The sequence below is a fragment of the Lissotriton helveticus genome, chromosome 2_2, assembly GCF_964261635.1.
Source record: "Lissotriton helveticus chromosome 2_2, aLisHel1.1, whole genome shotgun sequence".
Lineage (NCBI taxonomy): Eukaryota > Metazoa > Chordata > Amphibia > Caudata > Salamandridae > Lissotriton > Lissotriton helveticus.
This window is the reverse complement of record NC_136060.1, coordinates 20218904-20238991: the sequence shown is the minus strand read 5'-3', so window position 1 is coordinate 20238991 and position 20088 is coordinate 20218904. Positions and strand designations below refer to the sequence as shown.

The 20088-nt window shown below is 46.8% G+C and overlaps 1 protein-coding gene across 1 annotated transcript in view; it reads right to left on the bottom strand.

The window, feature by feature from the left end:
• Positions 1–20088, bottom strand: part of WWC2 (WW and C2 domain containing 2) — a 1026812-nt gene that overhangs the window by 348108 nt on the left and 658616 nt on the right. Inside the window, exon 11 of the mRNA XM_078677991.1 lies at positions 18812–19422. Within this exon, the coding sequence (XP_078534117.1) occupies positions 18812–19422 (611 nt within the window). The remainder of the gene's footprint in view (positions 1–18811; positions 19423–20088) is intronic.

The window sequence follows — 20088 nt, the reverse complement described above, 5'->3', positions numbered from 1 at the left end:
ATGCAGAGCGATTTTGTTTGGTGTTCTGCTAGCCAAAGCTAGTGAATTGAGTGTATTTTCGCTTCTTGGACATACATCAGTCTGTTGGGCTGTTTTTGCAGTCTTTTTGAAACACAATTGAGAAGCGTTTCTTGTAAATATGACTTACAACTAATATTTACAAATGGTTTGGTTTAAGTACAGTCTGTGGGCTGTCCTTGGTTTCTGTCCTGAGTATTGATTTGTGGGTTAAATGTGTGTTTAAATGTCTTTGTGGGTTTCCCATTAGTGCAACTTCTGTAAGTACATAGCGATGGCGCTATTCACGAGATGCATGGCTAAAGCGCGCTGTATTGTGTGTCCTGAGTGTTTTGACTCCTTTCTGTTTATGTCTGAAATGAGCTCAATGTCTGGTCGTGGTTTTTCTTGATGTTTTCAGTTTATTAAGCAACATTTTGTAAGCATATTCTTGGGTCTGTTGCTAAATAAAATTGTCCTTTTTAGAAAGAAAAAAATGGCGCAAACATTTTGTCATGTTTCAAGTTAGGCGTCTGTGCTTGGGCTTATAAATGAATGCGTCTAAAAAGGATAGGCAAGGGATGCAGCTTGCTCTTATATGTGGAATTATCAAAAATAATTGGGTTTATTAAAAATAATTATTAATTATGAAAAATAATTATTAAAAATAAGTGCTACAAAATTCGTTTTTTACTATTCATGAAGCTTAATGCTCATACTATGACATCCTAGCATTAAAATTTAATTTAAGTTGTGCTATACCGCATAATGAGAACATTAGCATATGGAATTTCACTTAGCGCAGGCGTACAAAACTCATTTTTCTAAAGATTTACATGGGATATGTCTGATTAAAAATCTCTGTAATGTGTAAAGAACATTCTGAGGATGATTAATATGTATCACAAGTATAGGATATTTATTTTTAAGAGCCCCAAACATCAAAGTCGAATTTGCGTAAAATAGACCATTTAAAACAGCATTCTTGCCATTTATGATAGCTTTAAAGTGCTTTAGGCTTCAGTAAATGCATACATTTAGGTGTAATACAAATTTGCAGACTGTCCCCATTTGGGGTTTGCTTTTAAATGGCCCAGTGAGATTCATTTAATGTTGATGAAATGAGTACCATTGCATAGGGTAATAGCAAACATCTGTTCTAAAGATGGTATGTTATGTTATTATGTTTTGCGAATTAGTCACAGTAACTGTTTTAATAATCTAAGTATAGAAATACATTGTAGTCCCTAACAGGAGTAATATATATGTCATGTGTTTTAAATAGGGTTGGTTATTGCAGGTTAGAAAGAGTTGGGAAGGTTTTTTGTCTTTTTTCAGCCTTAAGAGTGAGGAAGAGATAGAGGGCTGAGGAGCCCGCAAGGCAGATTTTGACCTTAAGGTCAGTAAGGTGGGAGTTAGGAGTAAGTGTAAACAGATGGAGAAATGATTGCTTGGAAAAGCAGGGCCTCAAAGGGTGTTGGCGCACGGGACACGCACAGTGTCAGTGAAAGAATTTTACTTTTGGAAAGTTAAAAGGGCTTCATGTTGCAAGCTGACTGACAAGATGGTAACAGTTAAGTAATGGAAATTTTTTTGGTGTCTGTTAATGTGTATTATGTTTTGTCTTCTGATTAAAAGTTATAATTGATGTCTGTTTGTTATGAGAAATGTTTCTCTTTTGTGTGTTGTGTATTTTTTTTTTTGCTTCTGCTCACAGATCCTTAATGGATTGTTCTGGGTGATTTTAAGGCTGACAAGACACGTGAGTTTGGTTGGTTGAAAAGAGATGTGTTTTTGCGTAATTTCTTTGAAAAGAAATGTTTGTGCATTTTACATATTCTTGCATTTTATCCTTTTATGAATTGTTCCTGCTGGCCCTGTGTGTCAGAAGTGACACACAGTAAGTTGCATTTGACAGCCAAATCTCCACTACCTGGTGATTTGCTGTCAAAAGGAGGGTGAGGATTTTAAACCTGACAAATTAAGCAGGCCCGAATATTGTTAGCACATGACCTGGTGTTGTGCGTCACCGCTCATTTATATATGCTATTGTTTTGTCTATGCTTTTTGTGCTTGATATACAGCGAGTATATCTGATGGCTTGACATGTCCGTTTTGTGCGTTTTGTTTTTTTGTTGCATGTTTTTGTTTTATGTTGCTGCTTATGATACTATTTCAAGTTTATCTGCGTTGTGAAGGGATATACATGACGATGTGTATCCTGCAAACAGTTGGGTAGATTTGCTTTGACACTAAATTTCACAGAAAAACAGACAACACTTCATCAGTGTATGTCAAATTTGGCTTTAATGGTATTTGAAGGAAAATAAAAAAAGAGATATACAGAATCAAAGTGTGTCACATGCTGTTAGTCACGTACTGCCCCTCCCCTTAAGGAACAGGCAGCCCTAAAATTATGTATCCTGATTGGACGCAAGGATAAATTATAGATTTGTGACTCTTGTACATGGTGACCTAATTTCTATATTACATTACTCAGTTTTGTTCTGCTTCCTAAGTAGTATATGGCTTTGTACCATAAAGGAAACCAGGTTTCATTTTTCCCTGAAGAAGTAACTGGAACATTAGCGGAGATTACCGTATATGGTGTAGCGGCCAGCGGTAGAGTTTAAATTTGTGTACTATTTTGACTTTTTGTGTATCACCCCCACTCTTGGTGTTGTGTCACATGCCTGACTATCACCCAAGTAATTTCTTGTTCTTCCTATAGATTTTTCTTTTGACATTTCTTCCCTGATTGATGTCACATTGTGCCTAGTTATTGGGATTTTAGCTGTGTCCTAGTTCCATTTCCCTTTTCCATATTCTTTTCACCAGTTAGCCCATTTCTTTATTGTTGGTGAATTATTCAGGTTCACACTTTCAGATTGTAGTGATGTACCATGGACCCCCATCTTATGTATAATTCCCTTTTGTATAACCAGACTGTTTTCCCTGATAATCTGTATTATGCGATTTTTCTTTTGAGATGTTCTAGATAAGGAATTTAGGAACACCTATATGTAATCATTGAGATAAAATGTGTTTACCCCATTAGACGATGCCACTATGTGTGAGGACATCCATTCAGATAGAATTCCCATGTCGCTATCTACCCTTAGATGGTGAAGGATATGCTCTCACACGGAAACCCAATTGAAGAGCCTAGAGGCACTGTTTTGCCTACTGCCTTTGTTTTTGTATTGCCTTTGAGAATGACAGTGTATTTCAACGCAGAATTGTCCCATGGCGTATGGCCACTCCTTTGAAGATTGCAGGCCACCTGTTTTCAGTCCCCTTGTTATACAATGAACTGTTTAAAGCATCGCACTTGCTCCATCAGACGGCATTGGACATCAAAGAACCAGAATTTCAGTGCAAAAGAGCGCCTGTCATGTTCTGGTAACCTCTGACAGTGTGCAGTCCCTTGAGTCCCTTGGCCTGAGTTTTGGCCACACCCCCCCTTTTCCTTTGCTCCAACGGAAGTGCAGTGCACCGGAGGATCCAAGATTGGCAAAAGGCACTCAATTCTGGTGCCCATGAAAGAGCAGCCTGAGCGTCCTCTGACACTGAATGACGAGTGTTGGAGTCTGAGAATGGTCCCGGGTCTGCACGAGATGATTTGTGCTCATGATCAATGAAGATCATGCTATCTGTAGTGTCTGCCGCAGAGGAGAGATATTGGTGCACTGCCTTGAGACATTGAGACTTTCGAATGAGCTATGAGTGTCAATCAATCAATCAATCAATCAGGTCATTTGTATAGCGCACTACTCACCCGTAGGGTCTCAAGGCGCTGGGAGGGGGGGGGGGTGCCGCTACTGCTCGAACAGCCAGGTCTTGAGCTTCTTCCTGAAGGAGAGGTGGTCTTGGGTCAGGCGCAGATTGGTCGGAAGTGAGTTCCAGGTCTTGGCGGCCAGGTAGGAGAAGGATCTTCCTCCTGTTGTCGCTCTTCGGATTCGGGGGACGGCGGCGAGGGCGTGGTTGGTTGATCTGAGGAGGCGCTTGGGAGTGTAGAAGTTGATCCGGTTGTTGAGGTAGCTCGGGCCTTGGTCGTGTAGGGCTTTGTGCGCGTGGGTGAGGAGCCGGAAGGTGATTCTCTTGTTGACCGGGAGCCAGTGCAGATCTCTCAGGTGTCCGGAGATGTGGCTGCGTCGGGGGATGTCGAGGATGAGTCTCGCCGAGGCGTTCTGGATCCGCTGGAGTCTCTTCTGGAGTTTGGCAGTGGTTCCGGCGTAGAGGGCGTTGCCGTAGTCCAGTCGGCTGGTGACGAGGGCTTGGGTGACCGTCTTCCTCGTCTCGGTGGGGATCCACCGGAAGATCTTACGTAGCATGCGCAGGATGTTGAAGCACGACGAGGAGACGGCGTTGACTTGTCTGGTCATGGAGAGGGAGGAGTCCAGGATGAAGCCCAGGTTGCGTGCGTGGTCCGTCGGTTTGGGTGCGGTGCCCAGGGCGGGGGGCCACCAGGAGTCGTCCCAGGCGGAGGGCGTGGAGCCCAGGATGAGGACCTCCGTCTTGTCTGAGTTCAGTTTCAGGCGGCTGGTCGTCATCCATTCGGCTACGTCTCTCATCCCTTCGTGCAGGTTGGCTCTGGCGGTGGCGGGGTCGTTGGTCAGGGAGAGGATCAGCTGGGTGTCGTCGGCGTAGGAGATGATGTTCAGGTTGTGTTGGCGTGCGATGGCCGCGAGGGGGCTCATGTAGACGTTGAAGAGGGTTGGGCTCAGCGAGGATCCTTGGGGTACGCCGCAGATGACTTTGGTGGCCTCTGACTTGTACGGTGGTAGGCGGACTCTTTGTGTTCTTCCGTCGAGGAAGGAGGTGATCCATTCCAGTGCCTTCTCCTGGATTCCGATGTTGCTGAGGCGCTGTACTAGGGTGCGGTGGCAGACAGTGTCGAAAGCCGCGGAGAGGTCCAGGAGGATGAGGGCCGCTGTTTCTCCGTTGTCCATCAGGGTTCGAAGGTCGTCGGTGGCGGCGATGAGGGCGGTCTCGGTGCTGTGGTTCGCTCGGAAGCCGGACTGTGAGGGGTCGAGGGATCCATTCGTCTCGAGGAAGGCGGCCAGCTGTTTGTTGACGGTCTTCTCGATGACTTTGGCCGGGAACGGGAGGAGCGAGATGGGACGGTAGTTCTTGAGGTCGGTGGGGTCTGCTGTGGGTTTCTTGAGGAGAGCGCTGAGTTCGGCGTGCTTCCAGCTCTCAGGGAAGGTGGCGGAGTCGAAGGAGGTGTTGATGATGTCCCGCAGGTGGGGTGCGAGGACAGCGTCGGCCTTGTTGAAGACGTGGTGAGGGCAGGGGTCAGTCGGAGATCCGGAATGGATGGAGTTCATGGTGCGGATGGTGTCTTCGGTGCTGATCGGGGTCCAGGTGCGGAGGGTGGTGGATGGTGGCGTCGTTGCGGTTGTGGCTTGCGTTGGTTGGTTGTTGAAGCTGTTGTGTATGTCCGTGATCTTGTTGTGGAAGTAGGACGCGAGGGAGTTGCAGAGGTCTTGCGACGGGGTGATGTCGTTGTTTCCGGCGTTGGGGTTGGAGAGCTCTTTCACGATGTTGAAGAGTTCCTTGCAGTTGTGTGCGTTGTTGTCCAGCCGGTCCTTGTATGCCTTTTTCTTGGTGGCGCGGATCAGTTGGTGGTGTTTCCGGGTGGCGAGCTTGAGGGTGTTCATGTTGTCCGTCGTTGGTTCCCTTCTCCAGGCTTTCTCGAGGGCTCGACAGTTCTTCTTGGAGCACTTGAGTTCGTCGGTGAACCATGGTGTTTTTCTGCTGCAGGATCTGCTGGGCGGGGTCCTCAGAGGGGCGAGTTCGTCCGCGCAGTTGCTGATCCACTTCGTGAGGTTGTCGGCGGCCTGGCTGGGGTTCGCTGAGTTGGCGGGAGGGTGCTGGCTCAGGGAGGCGGTGAGCTGGTCGGCTGTGATCTTGTTCCAGCTTCTTCGAGCAACCTGTTGCTGGAGGTGGTGGATCGTCGTTCTTCTGAAGGTGAAGTGGACGCAGCTGTGGTCCGTCCAGTGGAGTCCTGTTGCGTGGCTGAAGGTGACGTCTTTGCTGGATGAGAAGACGGCGTCGAGTGTGTGTCCGGCGAGGTGGGTGGGGGTGGTCACTAGCTGCTTGAGTCCGAGGTTGTCGAGGTTGTCAAGCAGGGTGATGGTGTTGCGGTCGTTGTTGTTCTCCAGGTGGAAGTTGAGGTCCCCCAGGAGGATGTAGTCGGCGGAGGGGAGAGCGTGCGGGCTGACGAAGTCGGCGATGTCCTCGCTGAATCGTGTGCGCGGTCCCGGGGGTCGGTAGATCAGGGTGCCTCTGAGGGTGGTCTTTGGGTTGGTGTGGATCTGGAAGTGCAGGTGTTCGGCGGTGGTGAGGGTGTCGTCGGTGTTGGTCGTGATGCGGATGGTGTCTCTGTGGATGATGGCGATGCCTCCTCCGGTCTGGTTGTCGCGGTCCCTCCGGGTGATCTTGTAGCCCTCTGGGATGGCGATGGCGATGTCTGGGGCTGAGGAGGCGTTCATCCAGGTCTCGGTGATGAAGGCAACGTCGGGGGCGGTGGTGTCGAGCAGGTTCCAGAGTTCTGCGGCGTGTCTGTGGACGGAGCGGGTGTTGAGCAGGATACACTTGAGGTGGGTGCTGCTGGAGTTCGGCTTGGCGGGTGCAGGGGAGGTCCGGATGCAGGTGAACTTGCAGGCGTGGCAGCTGAAGGGTCCGTGGGTGTGCTTCGGGGCGGCTCGGTGACATCCTGGGATGTGGCCGGTGTTGAGTGCGATGAGGTCGGCGGCGCTGTAGGTTCGTCGGGTCGGCTTCCGTCGGTGGGGGCCAGGGGTCCTGGCGCTGGGCGCGGTCCAGGCGCGGACGGGCGTAGACGGGCTTACCTTTGGCGCGCCTTCGGCGCACAATCGGCGCGCCCGCTGCGCGTGACCGCTGCGCGTTCGCACGGTCGCCATTTAAGGCGAAGTGCGCGGGTGGGCGGAGCAGCTGGGAGGCGGGAGCGGGGAGGGTACAGAATAGAAAAAGGGGCGGGTAAAAGCGGCGGTGGCGGGAAGGGAGGGCGGAGGGCGGCGAGGTAGGCGGGCAGCAAGGAAGGAACCACAACACGGGGGAAATATAAAATAAACAGAACAGGCACAATTTTCAACAAAACAGGGAAAAACAAGGAGAAAAACAAAGTTTATAAAATACAGGCACAAATGTTAGGCAAGACAAAGGCAAAAACAACCGCAGCGGCGCCTGCCGGCAATCGGCAGAACGAGGCAGCAGCGGCGCAGAGGGCAGGCGAGGGGCACACGCAGCAGCTGGTGGCCGTGCGGCGCGGGGGTGTCCCACAAGTGGGTCACCAGTGTTTGCCAGAAGGGCACTCCAACGGATACTGAGAAGCACCATTTACATGAAAGGCCTGAATGAAGAGGCCCATGCGGAAGAAAACAACAAAAGAAGATTTGATGGACAATAGAAGCCTGCCAGAGAGGCTTTTGAACGGACTCTGGGCATAGTTGGTTTCACAAGTGGTTTCCGTGCCATTGCATATAATGGGTTTAGGAGACTAATTTTTGCTGTTTTGTTGGCATTTTGTAATAGTGGTCATTACTTTCTCCTGTTGTCTATATGTTCTTAAAAACGTGTTTTCTAGTGTTTTTAAGCATGATGTTGTCTCTGATGGGTGGGATTGTTTTCACTACCCAATTGACTTCTGCACCCACCTCCCAACCTATGTCTTTTCCTACTACTACTTCTTTGCATTCTTTTCATATCTTACCTGAACACGAGCAGATTAGAAGGTCGGAATTTGTGAATAATTCTTTTGTACAGCTTCTGCATCAACACCAGTTGGTAGTGAACACCACTAATTGTTGGGTGTGTGGTCTTATGCCACATACTACAGATAGAGGTATTCCCTATTTTGGTTCTGCCATTTAGTTACAATGGGTCTGTATGGGCATATCAGACGATGTTTATTTATGCCAACGAAGTCTAGCCCTTGTGTTCTATGAAAGATAACTCAAGTAATAGTGCCTTAGTGAAGGGAATTACGGATAATATTGACATCGATTCAGATACAGACTGAGTGATTACCTATGTAAGGGCAAAAGGAGGGTCTGAGGTTCTGTGAATTCTGAACCCGTGGGTTCCATTTTGTGTATGGCAGCCATTTTGTGGTTGCCCTCACATAGGCCATGATTGTGGCTGAAACCAGTCTTTTAAGGACATGTAGACCTTAGCTTGAGTTTGTGCTGAATTCTGTTTGACCTGAGTGAACTGACCCTGTTGCCTGAAGCTGACCTTGTTAAACCAGTTCCTGCCCTTTAGCTGATCAAGATTGAGGATCAAAGCACAGGACATTGTAGAGTTTGGTATGCACACACACACCCCTTATCTGTTTTCTGTTCCTTCTTTTATGGTCTGTTTATGATATGGGTAGTGGTCCTTTTATTATGGGTTTTCCGGCTTGTGTAATTAAATTTAATAAAGACGTCTTCTCATATTTTCAGCTTCTGTGCCAAGTTCTTTTTATTAGGAAGTATTCCCTGAGAATGAAGAGTACAGTTCTTCATGAGGACGCAGATCAAGAAGCCAAAGAGGGGAGCAAGGAGAATGAAGAAAGGCAGGAACGCAATACTTACAGGAGGTCTACGACTAAGACCACCATGAGGTCCAGGATCAGTTTACTGGGAGAACCAGTACCAGGAGGACAAAGATCAGCTGAACCAGGAGAAATTCGGGAATAAGACGACCTGCGACACCAGCAGGCGACAATGACCACAGGACGATCAAGTGGACCACAAGCAAGAACACCACAACCAGAAGGAAAACATTTGGGAGGAGGAATAACAGGAGGATGAGGTACCCCAAAACCAGCATCAAAGTGGGAAAGACAATGAGGACCAGGAGAACGATGACTCCCATGAAGACAAATACCAGGAACAGTAGGTGCAATTCTGACCAAGAGGACTAGGACATGTAGACCCAAAAGCAGGACCAATGCAGAAGACAAAGAGTAATAATGGTTGAAGAATCAGGAGGTGAATGAAGACCAGGAGGAGGAAAAGGAAGACCAGGATCAAAAGGACAGAAAAGGGTATAGCAAGAAACCCATGAGGACCATTAAGAAGTGGAGGGCCTGGAGGAAAAGTTGATGGAGGAAAAGAGGACCAAGAAGCGGATGAGCAGGAGAAGGGGCAGAGCAACTAGGATGACAATTACCATCAGGACTAAGACCACCGGGAGGACTGTGAGCAAGAGGACCAGGACAATCAAGAGGTTCAGGACTATGGGGAACGGGGTGCCAGAAGAAAGCAGTCCCGAAAAAGGACCAGGACAACCAAGAGGCCCACGATGAAGGATCAGGATGATCAGAGGTGGTTCTGGGCCTCATATATTAGGACAAGCCCTGTTTACAGCCTCCCCTCTTGTAAAGGTTCTTAATTATGCTTCTTGGGTCACAACACATTTAGGAAAATACCTGACAATCATACAAGGTACTCTAAGCTCCAGCTATAGACCCCATTGCGCACAGCATGAGTAGTTTTTTTGGGCTGGCTCTCCGATACACATACTTACTACCTGCTTTCAGCTGGAAGCAAACAATGAAAGTCTGTAAAGGCAGATGCTTTTAGCAAGTCGTTTTAATTCCTTATGATAAGAGCTGATTACCTAATTATAATGCCGATTCAATGTTAACGGATGCCTCAGGTAACATGGAAGCTGTAGCAATGGAGGATTCATCTATACTATTTATCCATGTGGAAGGGCCATTGTTCGCCCCTACAAGCAGTACCAGCACCCCGCAGTCTCAAAAGCTGGACACCAGGCTGCGACTTAACCAGGTCCACTCTTCTAGTATTGTTCAAGAGGAACACAAACTCGAATAACCAGGTCTGCAAAAATATCTCCACTGCAAAAATACTCCAAATTTACCCTCCACGAAAGAAGGGCCTTGTACGTTCAACCATGAACACTTTCATCCAGAAACTCTACAGCAACTTTGAATAAGTACCAAAACTAAAAAGGTTAAACACACTACACAGTCATATGTGAGAATAGGCAATGGTAAGTTTTGACGTGTAAAACAAACATAGGCAAACACAAAAGGACTGCTGCACTTCGGGGGAGGGGCTCAGAGGTGCTTTAATATTCATATATTATGCAAGAATGAGGTGTTTAGTCTATTGTGAGCCTCGGTCGGTAGTGGGCAAGCTTGCACCAGGGTGATATAAGACCCAAAGCATTATTTACTTAGGACAGAATAGAGTTTGTAGCTAGTCTGGCATTTTGAGGTTAAGGACACCTTTACTTGCCCACAAGAGCAACTGGAAGGAGAAATATCAGTAAGGATGCTTTCAGACATATTTGAGTTGTTTTGGTGGAGGGTGCTTGCTGTACGTAATAATAATTCTTTATTTAGATATAAAAACATATCTTTAAAAGATTGCACAAATCACATTGTCTACAAATTTATGGATAAAATGATAAAACAGTAGAAAAATAAAATATGAACTTGGGCATGCTAATTAAATCATGTCAATTTGTAGATTAGCCCTTCCGGTCTTTACAAGTTCTATTAAAATACATGAGCAGTCTTGTCAGTAAGCAGTATGGCCTCAGCTTTGTCCATTTTGTCTAGGTTCCGATAAGCATGCTGAATAAATTTGGATAAATTTATGTTTAAAACAGTGTTATCTGAAGACAGGGCAGCAATAGTGGCATGCCTACAGGTCCGAACTCCCAGCTTGTTCCATTCTGGCTTAAGCAGACATCTGAGTTGGGAGTTAAATGAGGGACAGATACAGAGGACATGCAAGATTGTTTCCGTAGCTAACCCGCATCCTCTGCATGTTGTGTCCTCCTTCTTGCGACGCCAAGTGGGTAGATTTTGGAGGAAGCACCAATCTCCCATTCTTAGAGCAATCAGGCAGCGCTTTAGATGGAGTGAAAATGTCGTGGAGAGGTAGGCAGCAGGGGTCAGTCGTTTGTAAGAGTTGACTACTGCCCAAGAATGACTACGTTTCGTGACTATAGCTTTATCTGAAGCCAGAGATTTCAGTTTTACACTTCTTTTGATTATATTTTTAAAAACCGACTGACTGGGGTTAAGAGCCCAAAGGTCGGCAGCTGACATTTGATGAATATAATCGTTCAGAAGGCGCCCAAATGTTCCCCCTGGGTTAATTTCATTACTTTCTTTCCAGATTAGGGATTCGAGTGTACCTGGTTCGGCCTGTCTTAATTTATGACAGAGCTTAAGGTAAGTACCAACATTAGAGGCTTCATAGTTGGTTAAACCCAGCTCTAATCTGATCTGGGCTGGGGAGGCAGTACTCGGCAGATGAAGTACCTTTCTGTAGATTTTTATTGTGTGCTTGTTTAGGGCAGTGTTCATTTTGCCTTTAAAGATCTCTATGCCATAAGAAAGTGTTGGCCGAATTTTTGCTCTCAGAACTTCTAATAAAGGGGCAAAGGTTGGACCTGAAAGTTTCTTTGATAGCTTGGCCAAGGTTAACACTAGGGCCGTTGTTTTAGCTGCAATCACGCTGCTTTGCTTTGAAAAGCTGCCCCTTGTGTCCAAGTGAACACCTAAATATTTGTATGATTGGCCAATCGAGAGATTTATTTTGTTGATTGACCAACCACCGCCACTGTAGTATTTCCTGCCAAATGGGACTATCTGGGTTTTCTCCATGTTAATTTCTAGTTGGTTGTCAGTCGTATATTGCGATAATGCAACCAGTAGCCTTTGTAACCCTACTCTAGTAAAGCTAAACAGGACCAGGTCGTCGGCGTATAAAAGATTACATAGTGCCGCACGTCCTATTTTGGGTGGATGACTGTTTACCCTGTCTAGAAAACTTGACAAGTCGGCTATGAATAGGTTAAAGAGAAGAGGGGGCAGCACGCATCCCTGCTTAACACCGCGCGAGGTCATGATCTTTTGCAAGAGATGCGAGCCGAACCCTAACTTCACTCGAACCCATGTATCAGAGTAGAGTTGAATAATTGGGTTCAGTATTTTGCTTGGAATACCCCACCGAGTCAGTTTTTTCCAGAGAGCCGCCCTAGGCACTCTATCGAACGCTGCTTTGAAATCGACAAAGCAGCAGAAGACCATCCTGCGTGTTAATAGAGCTTTGTCGATTATAGTAGAAATTGCCAGTAAATTTGTTGTAGTTCCTGAATTGGGAACAAACCCTGTTTGGTTCAAGGGAATCAGAGCATGGACCTTTGCCCATTGCCTTAGGTCCTCCAAAATGAGTCCTGCTAAATGTTTTGCCTCTATGTCCAATAGGGCGATTAGTCTGTAGTTATTAGGCTTGGCTCGTGATCCGGTTTTGTGAATGGGATGAATTATTGCACCCCGCCATGAGTCCGGGATGGTCAATGTTCTCAGAGTGTGGTTAAAAAGATTTAGTAACACCCTGGACCAAAACGGGACATCCGATTTGAATAACCTTTGTGGAAGGCCGTTCGGACCTGGTGCTCCATCTTGTCTCCCTTTTGTCACTGCTTGAGCAACTCGTTCCTCGGTTAGTGCATGTACTGGGGTAAGTCCCCAGTTTATGTCCAAGGTGGTAATCAGTGATACATCATCTGCAATAATAGGAGCCCTGGGTGATTTAGTGCAGTCATGATTATCTTGTGCCTGCTAAATATGTTACCCAATCAGCTTCCTGGATATTTGCAGATCCAAAGTTTGTTAGGTTCAAGTGGGTGCGGTTGACAAGGGACCAGAATTTCCTTGAGTTTTTTTGCTTGCTTTCCCACACCAGTTTTACCCAGTACTGATTTTCCTGAGCCTGTTTCTCTTGGGAGACTGCCCTCCTGAATGCTTTTTGGGCATGATGATATGTGGCAAGGAAGGCACTGTTCCCCGGGAATTTTGAAACCAGCCTCAATGCGGTGTTCCTTGCTCTGTTTAGTGGTTTTATGACAGCGGAGGTTGGGGCCCCTACTGGTAGTGGGCGGTTTGATCTCTGCGCAGTCGCTGGGTATGAGTTGATTAGGTGAAGGCACAGCTGCGACCATTTCCATATTGGATTGGCATCTTTATCAAGACTGCCTGTTATGAAGTCCTTGCTTGCTTTTAAAACACTCTGACTGTTAGATTCATTCCATTTGAGGCGCTTGAGGTTTTCAGTATGGATTCCCTTGTATGTTATTGGAGCCGCTTTGTGGAATTCCGGATTTGTGATGAGAGTGATGACCTGGGGCCTGTGGTCGCTTTCAGACCGTGGGTGGATGCAGAAACTGTTCAACTTGAACAGTAATTCTGAGTTACAGATAGTGAAGTCTAAATAAGACTTTTTTGTTCCATCCGACCAGGTCCAGCTTGTTGTCCTTCCATTCACTACCAGGTAGCCTGCATTATAGAATCTCATCACAGAGAGCTCACCTAAAATATTTGGGGCTTGCATCAGAGGTTTAGATTGAGTCATAGCCTCAAAGATGTTAGTCAGGTCCGGGCCTTCCATGTCAGCAGCATTCCCCTGAAACAAATTTGTGTTGAAATCCCCCATAATAAAGCGGTCCGAATTGGGATATTCAGTAGCGATGTCGTTCATGATTTCACACAATCGGACCAGGTGATCTTTTTTTGTTCAGGTGCTGGGATTAATATACACATTGACAAGGAGAATTGGACGCTGCATACTCCGGAGGTTAATTTTGACCCCAAGTAGCCATTTTTCTTTGAAGTGAATTTGGTTGGGAGCTCCCTTTAGGTTGTTTGAGATGTATGTGGACAATCCGCCTTTAGGGTGGCCAAAGCGGCTGTCCCTGAGTGCTGGTTTCCAAAACTCAATATATCCTTCTATGGGACAGCCCTCTGTCGCCCAGGTTTCCTGTAGGGCGATAGCTACATGTTCGCGTAAGAAAGCCATGGTATCATCATTTGAAATTTTTTGATGAAGTCCGCTGATATTCCATGAACATAGTGAGAATGGGGGCCGTCCCTGCTTGTTATCTCCTTTGTGCTGTTTGTCCGCCGCTGGGAGGGGTATTCTAAAGGAATTGTGTGTTTCTGCAGGTGTTTCACCCGCTGGCGGTCAGTTTGAGTGTTTTGATGACAGGATTGCTGGCAACCACCCCCAGCTGTAGTTGGAATCTTCAGTGTCCCCCGCTTTTTCCGGCCCTTTTGGTTTGACATCGGCCCCATAGGCGTTTTTTAAGACCGAATAGGGTATTTCGCATCCTGTTATTTTGGATATAGCCAGATTACTGGGAGGGGGCGAACTTGTTAGCAGGGAGGTGGGATACCCGGGGGTGGAGTAAGGGTACACTCTGATTCCCCAGTTCCGCAGCGTCGGTTTCTGTTCTAGGAATGCTCCTACCCAACTGGCTGATGAAAAAGTTACCACAGTGACCTCAGAGGGTTGATTTCCTCGAGGGGAGAGGAATTCAATAGATTCTATATTGTTCGTGGCCAGTCCGGCTAGACCCGGGATTCCTTCTGATAGTTTTAACAGATTGGATCTGTTAATGTCATGCCGCCCTTTTGATTTATATTCGGGGGCCAGTAGAATTTGATGGCACGGTGGATCATTATTAGTTGGCTCCAGGACACTTATGGACTTAGTGTTAGAATTTTCAACTGTCCTGTCTGGTTTGATTTCGTGTGACTGTTGTGACAGTCGTTGCGAAGCTCTCTTCAGGGGTGAACTGTGACTGATCGCAGCTTTAGGATCATTGCAGATGGTTTTAGAATAGTTGAAACTTGACATTGCGTATTCTTTTCCCAAGGAAATGGGGGCCATCGATGGTCTGGATTTTTCTGGTGACATCTTAGGTCCGGTTACACTTGCCGTCTCTAAGCTCATCCTGGTGGTTTCTGTGTTGGCCCTGCCCTCAGTTGTTTCTGGGGCCATTGTTTGTATATTTTGGTCCTGTGGGCTCCTCATAGATTCTTGGGTGAGTCTTTCCAAGGTAACTCCCTTGGGAGTAATACTTCGCTCTGTTTCGCTATTTGTGACAAGAGCTTTTTTGTTTTCGGCTTTTTTGTAAAATTGGAAAAAGTTCCTGGTGAGCCATGTTGGAATTTGCCCTGAGTTTGTTTCTGGCTTTCCGCTGGCGTTTACGCTCTCTTTTACTACGTGGTAACACTGGCCCTGGAAGGGCCAACGCTGTTGATTCACTTTGAGAAACGGAGCTGTTTGTTTGCACAGGCTCAGGATGATCAGGCCTGGTTGTGCGACCGATTGGTGACGAAGGAGGGCCATTTTCTGCCGTCAGGTTTGTTTTTGATTTGGTGCTCTGGGGATGGCCGTTCAACTTCATTGAGTCAATAGTTATTCCAATAGTTGAAGCCTCTCCTTCATCTGTGTTTGTGTTCAGCGCGGAGAAGCCTCAATGGGTTTTAAGTATTCTTGCTGTGAGGGGGAGGCGGTTTGTTGAAAACGTCTCCTCCCCTCAACAACTTTACTTCCCTTATGACGGTGGTTAGGCATTCTGGGAGCAGAGAAAGTGAATCTATAATTGGGGAGCAACAGCAGGTTGGTTGGTCAAGCTTCGTAGAGGCTTGTGCTCGTAAAATTAAGGAATTAAGTTTGTCTAGTTTGCTGTCTATCCCAGACGTAAATAGTCCCACGGTGTTTAGTAGGTCGACCTGCACCTCCAATTTTATCGAATGGTAATTGAGTGCATTGACTGTTTGCTGCAGTGTTTGTAAGAGTTGTGGCCAAACACTGGTCCCGGTATTTTCTTCAGTATTTTGTTTTTCGTTTAGGGTCGGGCTAGTCCTGGATGGGCTTTCAGGCATCTTGAAAAAAAGAGACAGGTCTGTCATAAACTGATCGTTCTGGGCAAGCAATACTGGCTGACTTTGCGATGTGTCCTTTGTATGTTCAGATGGCGAAAATAACATATACGGGGGACTCGAGGCTGGTGGTGCTGTTGTGGAGATCATTATTTGCGAAGTTGAGGATTGTTGACTGCTGTTAGGGTGCTCTGCATTGAGTTGCCCGTGAATTTGTGCCGTCGTTGTTTGGTGAGAAGAGGCCACAAGAGGCATGGTCGTGGTAGCTGCATTAAAAACAGTAGGCTGAGGCGGGGTTAATTGGACCTTTGTTGGGCACGTAATGTACTCCAGCTGGGTTTGTAGTGCCTGGCAGGGCCAGTGTTCCTCTTCTGGAGACTCTGGAGGCTTGTCCAATGAGAGGTGATCGGGTTGAGAGTTTTTGCTATTTTGATCGCTGCAGGTAGACCCAAAAATGTAAACCTCTGGTGGCTCGGTTGCCCTCACGGTTTCTGGTGCCCAGTGTTGCGTCAAAGCCAAGTTAAGCGACTCTGGTTGGACCGAGTTAGTCGAGCCTACTTCCGCCAGAGGAGTGCTGGTTGTTGCCTCCGAAGATTGCACTCGTGGTTGTGGCGTTTCCACAGACTTTGATGACTTTTTTTTAAGAAATCCCGTATGCTTAGCGGTTTTTGTGTTTTTAGGCTGTTGTTGGAATTGGCCGAGGCCTCTGCGACGTCGAGTTGTATAGCTTTCTTTCTTTTAGGGGCTGTGTACTTCCTCTCTTTTCCTGATCTCATTGTTTCCCAAGGGCTTAGACTTAGGTCTTGGGCTTGGGATCTTTTTTGTTGCAGTTTAATTACAACAGCGCGTTTTCAAAAATTCAGGGTTCTGGGACTGTGGGCGAGTTGCTCGCTGTACAGCTGTGTTGAAATATGGCACCCCCCTGCTCACACCGTCCCTCCTGCGCAGGGTCCCCCAACACCGCCCCTACCTGCTGAGACCACCTCACCGCCTCTCCTCACTGAGTCCAAAAGCAACTGGGGCTGCGCACTGCGCCACTCTGGTTGGCGCGTGCGGGCACCACAGGGCCTGGGGGTGAGATGGAGACAACAGGATCTGGGCGAGCAGTCAGGACCTGGACCGGCACTGTGATGGGTAGCAGAGGGAGCAGCCCCAGAGCTGGTAGACTCCCGTTGCCAGCCAAACGGCGGGCAGCGGGTGAGGGATAACTGGGGGCGGTAAGCGCTAAGGGCGGAGGCACACACAAGAGCACAGGAGCACCACAGGCCGCGAGGACTACAGGGACTTGGCCGATGGGAGAAGCTCAGAGTGAAACTCAAAAAGCTCTGGGGCTCTATGTGCGTTAAGCTGCGTTAAACTGCCAGCACAGATACCGCACAAGGGCCAGGCAGGCAGCGCATCAAGGGGGGGGGGCTTGGGGGGGACCAGAGTAAAAGGCGATGATGGTGCGAGTAATTAACTTCGAATTAACCTCTCGATCAGCCCCTGTCGGTCCCTATGCCCCCACTCGCGTGCGCCGAGCGCTCCAAGCACTGCCTTACCGTTAGTAAGCGAGTCACTCCGATCTCAATCGGCCTCCCCCTCGGCTACAAGGCAACACTCTGCCTCGCTGAGCCCCTCGGCAAGCCCGCAGCTCCCTGCTCTCGGTTCGACCTCCGCACACCGCACACCCGCCGCCGACAGCGTCTCCACACTACTACGCTGCTACGCCTACGTGACGTGCCTCGGCAATCACGCTAGTGGGACGCGGCCAAAAAAACCAGTCACCAGGGTGCTTGCTGATGTTCCAGTTAACCACGCTCTTTTACAACTTCTCTGCCTCTAGTTCGATTGCTACTTTCTGAATTTCAGAGGAGACTGTGTGTGGGCTCTGATGATCCGCAGGGAAGAACGTGCCCTAAAATGTGTTTCATGTGAGTGTAAAAGAGGTTGACAGTAGTTGCGCGAAAGAAAACAGTCTCTAGCCATGTCCACAGCCCATTACTTTGAACATGGTGTGCTCCACAACAACGCAGGAGCCAAACTACAAAAAAAACAAATATAGGTTGAAACCGCACAAAGTTTTGAAATGTTTCTTGATATTTCAGCCCACCTGTTTTACAAAAAACGTAATTTGTTTTGTTTCTATGGACTACAAAGGAACGTTAAAGGCTATTGCAAAATTTAAAAAATACATGAAAAGGAGACGGTACTGAAGACATTTTTAAAATTGCTGGGAAAAGCTAAATTGTATGCGGTCATTTGCTTTGAAATGTGTATATCAGAAAAATGTAAACAAAGCAAACATTACGTTTGATATTTTCTGAGATGGATAGTTTATTGAATATATGGATGCTTTCTATACTGCTTTCCACAAATCATGGGTGTGATTTCTAAAGAGTTAAAAGGAGTGCTCCTACAGAACACTGATCACGCAGCTTAACTATATCATGTTTATAAAACATTCCCAATTCACGAGGTAAAACTCACTGTGCTTCCAAATGTCGAGGGAAAAAAAGAAGCTGCCACGTTTAAATAGTCAAGGTTCTAAAGGTACAAAAAAATCCTCCAAAAACTTGTTTTTTGAGTGTTTGAAACATCACCAGGACTATAATCCCTAATATTCCACAGAAGTACTACTATTCACGTATATATGTTTTATTCCCAATACCACACGATGACAGGGACAGCTTTTATTTTTACTCTGAGATGTGCTATTAATTACTGTCTGATGCAATGCTGTTGATGATGTGTGAAAATCTGTGTGAAGTTTCACTGAATTTCATCCCAGAAGATCTAAATTCCAAGACCACTTTCCCTTACAGACATAGTTGTGGAAACTGCCAGCTGCACAAAAATGATCAGTGTTAACTCGTGACATTAGCAACCCCAATGTGCAAACGGACAAAAGTATAAATTACACATTTCACAAGAAATATTGGTGATGCACTGCAAACTATGCCTTTCAAGTAATCGTGTGATTGGTGTAAATCCCTCTGAATGTGTGTTTGTGTTTTTTATATCCCTGCAGGTTTTGATACCCTGCCACAATGTGGACCACTGGGTGGGTGGGTAGAACAAACATTTCATATCTTGTTTTTTTATATCTCTTACCTGTGGGTCCTTCAAGTGCAGGTGGAAGCGGTTGCATGTTGGCTTCATGAAGACTGCAATCCTCTGTAAGAGCTGGCAAACCTCTTACTTCCGAAGCCTGGCTCTCGCCACCAATGAGCCCTGTAAAATCTGCAGGCAATTCGCAGTCCTCGAAGTCTGTGCTGAGGTGGTGCAGTGACATATCCTGCATCGAGATGGGGAAAGCTCCTTCCAAGACAAGAGGCGAGCTTGGAGGTGAAAGTGAGGATAAGGAGGATCTCGAAGACAGTGATGCCAAAGACTTGGATGGCTCAATGTTTTTAGATGCTTGGACCACAGCTGGAAATGCCAATGGATTGCTGTAGCCCAGGCGGCCATGGGAGTTGACCACTTCGTTCTCGTGGATAGTGGTGATGGGTCCAGAAGGAATGTAACTGCTCTTTTCTTGAAGGATGAAGTCCAGTTTGTACTGGTAGTCCAGGTCTGTTGCTTGATCCCCTTGGTTGTAATAGAGATCAGTGGAGCTGAGAGAGTTGAGTGAACCCCTACTAGATGTGTCCAGCGACCCTCGACTAGATGCTAGCGAGCCCAGACTGCTTCCCGAAGACACAGACAAGGTGCTGGCAGAGAGGCTGTGGAGAACACCAAACAGAAACAGTAAGCCATTCTTTCTCATCTTGGTGCATCATGTAGTCTTTGCAAGTAGGAAACAAAGAAGAAGCTATGAATTATTTTATACAGTGGTGCACCCAGCAAAATGTATCTTCTCTCCTTCAGAAACGATTCACAACACAAACCACAAGTCATAACCAGACAGCACACTGCTACAGTCAAGAGGAATGTCAAAGTTGTTGCTCACTAGCAACTCTAACAATACTCCTCAGCAAATCACTTTCTACAGTTGTAGATTCAGTTAAACATGATTCTAAGCACAGTAAAAATGGTTAACACACATTTACTCAACATGCGGGGGTCATGTCTGATGATTCAAGGCTGTTAGAAGGAGGCTCTTGTGGCTTTCAATGACATGTTGGGCTATCTTGTTCCAGAGACCTCATGATTTGCAGTTAAATAAGAGACATTGGGAGTGTAGATTAATCCTTCATATAGTAATTAGACTTGAGAGCCAAGACCTTAATTTGGATGCACAACAAGAGAAAGAGGCCCCAACAACACAGAATCAAGACACGAAAGAATGGTGGGCGGAATTTGCGTAATCGCGTTACGCAAATCTCCGCAAAATGGTAAAAAATCTCAGCGAACACGCAGAAATTCCGCAAACACGCGGAATTGCTTGT